Here is a 7,746-nt window from a genome sequence, read left to right as displayed (position 1 = left end):
CTTCGAAACTCACCAATGGTAAGTCCAAAAGAGCATTGTGAGTAATGGTTGGAAAGTCCTTGAAATAAGGAACAAAAATCATGTTGGGAAAAAATTCATTTGGCATGTGCAAATTAATGAAAACTTGCCTGGAAGATTCAAGTACAAAACATGTTTAAGTCACATTTGAAAAATTTCACCAAAAGCAAGCTTAATCAAACCCATATGTTTTCATGATGCAAGCTTCAAATCGAAAAACCTCCAACATCAAAGTTGTATATCCTTTCAAGATGATCAATTTAGACTAGAAGTTTGAATCATTTGGGTTTTCTATGACAAATTTATGGGCATTTGAAGTTGGATACTTTTTTCAAATTCAATGAATTAGGTCCAAGATGACCTATAATGTTTTGTATTATCACATGTGTTTATTTTATGATTATGAAATTTTGTCCAACATAAACTTTTAAGTATACATCTCAAGATTTCCAATTAATTTGGTCTCACCTCAAAATCATAAAAATTAAGGAAGTTATGTCCTTGGTAAGTTGACCCAAATTAGGGTTTCAGTCAAAATGACCTATAATATTTTGAAATGAATGATGACCTTCCAAGTTTCAAATGGATTTTTGATGAACATGAAAGTTGTTCATATGGTTTGTAAGAACAGTTTTCATCTTGGGGTCATATTCATTTGACAAACACACCAAAAGTTGTATCTCAGTGGACCTCAGTTTAGTCAGATGACTTGACTGGTCAACTTTTCAAGGCCAAACTTCCAATCTTGATGAATAAATGATTGAGGGGCCTCAAATAGGCTCATATATGCATAAAATAATGAATGAAAGAACTTCCCTTGATTAAATTTGATCAAAGGTTGAGATTGCTTCATGGGCAAGGCACAGTCAAAGCATAGTTGAATTAGGGTTTCCTTAGGAAACAATCCTCAAGCCCTTTGGGTTATCTTGATCAAATTGGAAAATTAAGACACTTGGGAGACATATATGATAATTAGGAACTTTGTGGACCATTTTCATGCTTTTTCTCATCTTCATCTAGCCATTTCATTGGGCTTAGGAGCCTCCTAGGAGCATTGGAGCACATGATCACTTGAGCTTCAAAACAAAAAGAGTTAGTGACATGTTTTTCTACTTTTGGTTAGTATTAAAAATAAGAAAATAAATAATATACAATACAAGCATGCTTGGTGGTCTCAAAACACTCAAACAAGTCCCACCCCTAGGGTTAAGGAGCCAAACATGCTATGATCCTTGAGGCAATGCACTTGTGCAATGATATGATGCCATGAGGGATCTTAGGGTCAAAACTAGGGTCTTACAAAATGGTGATAGCTACAACAACTCAGAAAGGATGGAAGATCTTCCAATTAGATATAAAGTCTGCTTTCTTACACGGTTAGTTGAGTTAACAAGTTTTTGTTGATCAACCAAGAGGCTATGAAAAAAAAGGGAATGAGCATTTGGTGTACCAGCTACACAAAGCATTGTATGGATTAAAACAAGCTCCAAGAGCTTGGTTTAGTCGCATCAAAGCTCATTTTATCAAGGATGTTTTCCAAGGCTGTGACTATGAACAAACTCTCTTCACCAAGAGAAGTAAAGAAGGTAAAATCATTATTGTCAGTGTCTATGTTGATGACTTAATATTCACTGGTGATTATGAGAATTTAATGTTGGAATTCAAGGCCTCCATGATAAGGGAGTTTGATATGTCATACTTGGGATGTATGAGCTACTTCTTAGGAATTGAAGTCCTGCAAAAGAAGGAAGGAATTTTCATATGTCAGAGACGTTATGCAGAAGAGGTTTTAAGAATATTTGGAATGCTAGAGAGAAATTATGTCAACAATCCTACTGTACCAGGCATGCAAATTAATAGTGATGCAGAGGGTGAGCCAGTAGATGAAACTTACTACAAGCAGATTGTAGGAAGTCACATGTACCTTACATCCACCAAGCCTGATTTGATGTATGCAACTAGTTTGTTGAGCAGATATATGGCAAAGCCTACAGAACTTCATTTACAAGTTGCCAAAAGAGTTCTAAGATATTTGAAAGGAACTATGAATCTAGGAATATTTTACAAAATGAGCAGTCAAGGTAAGGAGTTGAAGGCCTACACGGACAGTGATTATGCTGGTGATGCAGAAGACAGAAACAGTACAAGTGGGTACACTTTTCTACTCAGTTCAGGAGCTGCTGCGTGGAGCTCAAAGAAACAGCCTATAGTCATGCTTTCTACTACAAAAGCAGAATTTGTAGCAACAATTGTTTGTGCTTGTCAAGTTGTTTGGATGAAGAGGATACTTATGGTTCTCGGTCATGAAGAAAGGGATTGCATAAGAATAAATTGTGATAATAGTTCCAGCATCAAGCTGTCCAAAAACCCAGTTATGCATGGACGCAGCAAACACATTGATGTTCGGTTTCACTTCTTAAGAAACTTGTCCAAATAAGGAGTTATCTCTTTAGTCCATTGTGCAAGTGTTGATCAAGTTGCAGATATCATGACCAAGCCGTTGAAAGCAGATGCATTTCAAAAGCTTAGAACTTCACTAGCAATGTGTGACATTGTAGTAGTAAGCTAATGTATTTCATAATATTAGCTTAAGGGAGAGTATGAAAAGATCAGTTAGTTTGTTTTTCCTAGTATTTAGGGCCAGATATGCTACGTAGGAATAAGGTCCTACTTTACAGGTTAGTTGGTTTACATTGAATAAGTCTTTTAGTTTATGTTAGTAGTGGCTATTTTTTAGCTTTGGTTGTTTTTGTAACAGACTATTGGCTATATAACAGCCTAGTATCTATTGAATAATACGCAAGGTTTTTTCTCATACCTAACAAAAAAATCTTCATAATTTCTAATGATATCAATGAAAGTTGTGTTAAGTTTAACAGCGGAACTAGTTGATAACGACGGGGCAGACCATAGACCAAGTGAGGTTAGGGTTTTAGATTTCAAATTTTTAAGCTATAAAATAGGCTTCAATTATTTTTTAATTTATAAATTAATATCACTTTCTTACATTTAATGCATTGTTACATGTAGTTTAGTCACACTAGGAAACTAAATTTTAATAATAGTATATGGCTTAAGTCTCAACATTTGTGATGTTCAGAAGATGAATGAGACTCATAAATGAGGTTGTGAATTTGGATCACGGAAATACTTGCAGACACTTAGGTGTCTAAGTTAGTGAAAATTAAAAATGAGAAATATTTATGACTATTTATGATTATAATAGTGTGTATCTGATTTTGGAAAATTCATTTTATTTTTATAGTATGGTTCTAAGATTTAGATCTCTAGAACCTTTCTCTTGGGAGACATCTGTCTTAGAGAACAAATATTCTCAAGTCTATTTTTGCCTTAGTTTGATTATCCTTATTGTTTCGGTAAACATTGTGATCTTTCAAATCTAGATTTCTCTCATTGTTAGGCCTTTATAGAGTGAGCATCGATCCAAATTGGAACAGTAGTCCCCAAGCTTGGTTTGGTGTATAAGGACTATGGCTTGTAATTCGAGTTGTCTTCTTACACATACATTTGATTTCATACTCTGAAATCTTCTACGAGAATCAACTCTCCAATCTACTTCGACATTTTCTAGATTTTTGTCTCTTTTAATACCCCAATGATAGAAATTTATTAGCTTTCTTGCCCTTCCCTCCTGTTGCATGGGGCATACAACTCGTAGGGTGATGGAATATGAGTAAACATTTTGTAATACCTCAAGTTACACGTCTAGAATTGGCATTAAAAAATTTATACTATATACATTATAAATTTAAGTCTACAATTGGATCAGATAAATTTTTACAAATATAATTCCTTTGAATTTACATCACAAAAGTATAAATGATACATAATCTATCAAATATAAATCTTTAACACAACAAAAATATGATCCACTGAGACTTCAACGTCAAGTCTTTAGATATAATTTACTTCAAGCACCTGTTTATTTGAAATATAATAAAAATAATATGGAATGAGATAGATTTTTGATCTAAAGTCCAAAATGCTCCATTACCCTTTTAGTCAGGTCAAGACTCAACTTATATATCCATCAAAATAGCTCATATATTCCAATACGGAATACTAGGATATCCTAATGTCTACCCTAATCTTATAGGTTATCCTAATTTCTACACTATCATACAATATTTCCTTTAATTAAGGTTAAGAGTTTTCTTAACCTAATTATCCATGCTTGTATGACATGTTCTACCTTCAATTTCCAACAAAAACATGTCTAAAACCATCTCATTAATGTTTAGCATCATTAACTATCATAAAGTTGGACTTAGAACAAGAAAACCCCGTGTTTTGCCCATAATAGAGTTCTTGATTCGATTTAGAGATGTCCTCACTCGATTCATTCAAATAGAACCATGTCTTCTTACTTGTGACACTTTTTGAATCGATTCAAACTTTTATGAATCGATTCAAACGCTTCCCGAATCAATTCATATTGAATTTTAACATTTTTTTAATAAATAAATGAGACCTATTTTTAACTATAAAAAAACATCGAAATCACTTGCATTAGTATTAATACATTAAGATAAAAATATCCCATTTCTATTTATCTCTCGGTTCTTGTTTTTTATTCCCATAGATTCTTGAACTTCAAATGAAATGAAATAAGAACATAATTTTCTATAAAACTCTTATTTATGTGTTAGTTTTCAGTAAATAAAGTTTTTACAATTTTGGTGTGTTTGTTTTACTTTTTAATTATATCTCTACTTTTATCCTACAAATTCATATGTATTTGTTTTTTATTTTCAAATATTTTTTCACTTCCTTTTTTATTACTGTTTCCACTAACTGAAAAAACTCCTATCCCTTTGCAGTTACATGATTCAAATTTCTTTTTTTAAATTACTAATTAACGGTCATAGAAGAAAAAGTAATCTAAGAGAGATAAGACAAGTTCCTTTTATGTTTTACACATACATTATTATAAATATAATAATATTAACTAGAGATGTATAATAAGTTGCATTTGTTTACTTTTATGTGCTTACAAGTTATGGAGAATAGTAAAAAGTAATATTCTTAGAAACCACTAACGTGTTCAATTCATTTCTTCTATTTTAATTTCATTTGACCCTTTGTATTATGTTTATAATGAAAGTAGCCATGTGCTATGATTATGATTTTATTGTTTCTTGTAAAGTGTAGTTTTAAAGAGAAATCCTTTTTAGAATGTGAGCTCTGCTTTAATAAATTTATGAGGAAACCTTTTTATGGAAACGGGATGTACAAATGGGCAGATTGAACAATTTAACAGGAAAAGGAGTGATGTTATTACTCATAAGTTGCTCTCATGGTCACGACACCCTTATTAATTAGTGGTTTTTAAAATACTATGTCAAAATTATGCAATTCATATATTTCTCTTCAATATTAAAAAAAAAATAAGGTACAACTATTTCTACAAATAGTTGATAAATACCAATTTATCACATTTTAAAATAAATACAATTAACAAAATTGGAAAAAGTAACAATTAAAATAAGGTGGATATTGTCATTTTGCTAGAAGTTTAGATTACTAAATTTAAGTTATTCAATCTGAAATTTTTCTTCTAATAATGTCTATTTTAAATCCAGCACAATTGTTTAAAAAAAACCCTTCACAGTTAATAAAATAACTAAACCAGTCAAATAAAACACTTTTTTATAAAGAAAAAATATAATTTTATTGATTTACTCAAATTAGTAATAATGTGATATTTTGTGTAAATAAACTCTCTGAATTTTTTTGTTTTCTAAATTTTAATTCGTTATAATTATAAATTGAAGATTTAGAAAATGATTGATGTTAGTGTTAGATTAATATATATATATTGATCCTATGTTCCTGATAACAAAATAACAACAAGATCACTAAAATAAAATGCGGAAATAAAATTAGAGGTTTTACCTCCAGCCATTGTTGCAGTGTTGTGAGTTCACTGTCTTTGATTCTTCCAAGCTCTTGCTCTCTCAATATAGATGGTGTATTTCTTTTCTGATGAGAGAAAATTTTGAGGACCAAAGACTATTTATAGGCTTGATTCTACCATCAAGAATTTAAAGCCATTAAAACTCATTACCACCCAATTAAATGGTCATATCAATTTACATTAAAATCAAAATAAATCATACCCTTTTCAGAACCAAAATCTCAAAACTATGGACCACATTAAAATTGATTATTTTTATTATTAATAATTATTATAATAAAAATATGAAACCGTTACATTCTCCCACTTGGTCCATAGAACTGATTATTGGCATAAATAAGTCATGGAAAACTTACTCAAGAAATAAGTATGTGAATCACAGAGATAGTCCTTCTTAAAGCGAGTAGTCTCATCTATGTATTACAACATGTCTATTTTCGAGTATATATCTGTAATGTGGTAACTAACTTAATGAATAAACCAATGTTTACTCTTGGTCCAGATGTAACATATTTTTTCAAATTGATGTGCGCATGAAAATAAGAAAACATCACAATATAAGAGTTTTATTAATAAACTGTATGTATACAATCGTAAGGAGGACCCAAGTCCCATGTTCTCTATATGATCCTTAAATTTTATTGGTGGCATGCCCTTAGTCAAAGGATCATCGATCATTAAATCAGTACTAATGTGATTAATAACTACTATTTTATCTTTAACTCTTTCTCTAATGGCTAAATACTTTATGTCGATGTGCTTGCTTTGACTTCCACTTTTATTGTTCTTATCCATAAAGACAGCTACTGAATTATCGCAAAAAATCTTCAGAGGTTTAGAAATAGAATCCATGATTCTAAGCCCAGAAATAAAACTCTTAAGCCATACACCATGAGAAGTAGTCTCAAAACAGGAGACAAACTCGACTTCCATAGTAGAAGTAGCAACCAAGGTTTGCTTAGTACTTCTCCATGAAATAGCTCCATCAAACATCATAAAAATATATCCTGATGTTGATTTGCGAGAATCAACACAACCAGCAAAGTCAGAGTTTAAATAGCCGATCACATCAAGATTGTCCGTCTGCCTATACATTAGCATATAATCTTTTGTTCCTTTAAGATATCTCAACACCTTCTTTGCAGCTTTCCAGTGATCCATACCTGGATTACTCTGATATCTTCCTAAGATTCCAACAGCAAATGCAATATCGGGCCTTGTGCATACTTGAGCATACATAAGACTTCCAACAACAGAAGCATATGGAATGTTCTTCATTTGTTCCCGCTCAAGATCATTCTTAGGGAAATGATTCAAATTAAATCTATGGCCCTTGACAATGGGTGCAACACTTGGTGAACAATCTTTCATTCTAAATCTCTCTAAAACTTTATTGATGTAGGTTTCTTGTGATAGACCCAAAATTCCTCGAAGTCTATCTCTGTGGATCTTAACGCCAATGACATAAGATGCCTCACCCATATCCTTCATATCAAAGTTTTTAGAGAGGAATTGTCTCACCTCATATAGAAAACCTTTATCATTGGTTACAAGTAGTATGTCATCCACATAAAAAATGAAAAAATAAATTTTACTCCCACTGACCTTCTGGTATATACATGGATCCATGGGGTTTTCAATAAACCCAAATGAGGATATCGTTTCATGGAATTTAAGATACCATTGACGAGAGGCTTGTTTTAACCCATATATGGATCTCTTAAGCTTGCAAACCAAATGTTCACCACTATTAGAAGAGAAACCTTCAGGTTATTTCATATACACCTCCT

At 31.8% G+C, this 7,746-nt stretch overlaps 1 protein-coding gene across 1 annotated transcript; it reads left to right on the top strand.

Moving 5' to 3' along the window:
• The first annotated feature begins 1,690 nt into the window (after positions 1–1,690).
• On the top strand, positions 1,691–2,455 carry LOC127122168 (secreted RxLR effector protein 161-like). Its single transcript, XM_051052551.1, has one exon. The coding sequence runs from the start codon at positions 1,691–1,693 to the stop codon at positions 2,453–2,455; it is 765 nt and encodes a 254-aa protein (XP_050908508.1).
• Positions 2,456–7,746: the final 5,291 nt, after the last annotated feature.

The sequence above is a fragment of the Lathyrus oleraceus genome, chromosome 2 (assembly GCF_024323335.1).
Source record: "Lathyrus oleraceus cultivar Zhongwan6 chromosome 2, CAAS_Psat_ZW6_1.0, whole genome shotgun sequence".
NCBI lineage: Eukaryota > Viridiplantae > Streptophyta > Magnoliopsida > Fabales > Fabaceae > Lathyrus > Lathyrus oleraceus.
The sequence above is the reverse complement of the archived record's forward strand: the minus strand, read 5'-3'. Positions and strand labels throughout refer to the sequence as shown.

Bases quoted from the DNA above. Each gene is read 5' to 3' on its own strand.
- LOC127122168 (XM_051052551.1), top strand. From the start codon at position 1,691: ATGATAAGGGAGTTTGATATGTCATACTTGGGATGTATGAGCTACTTC.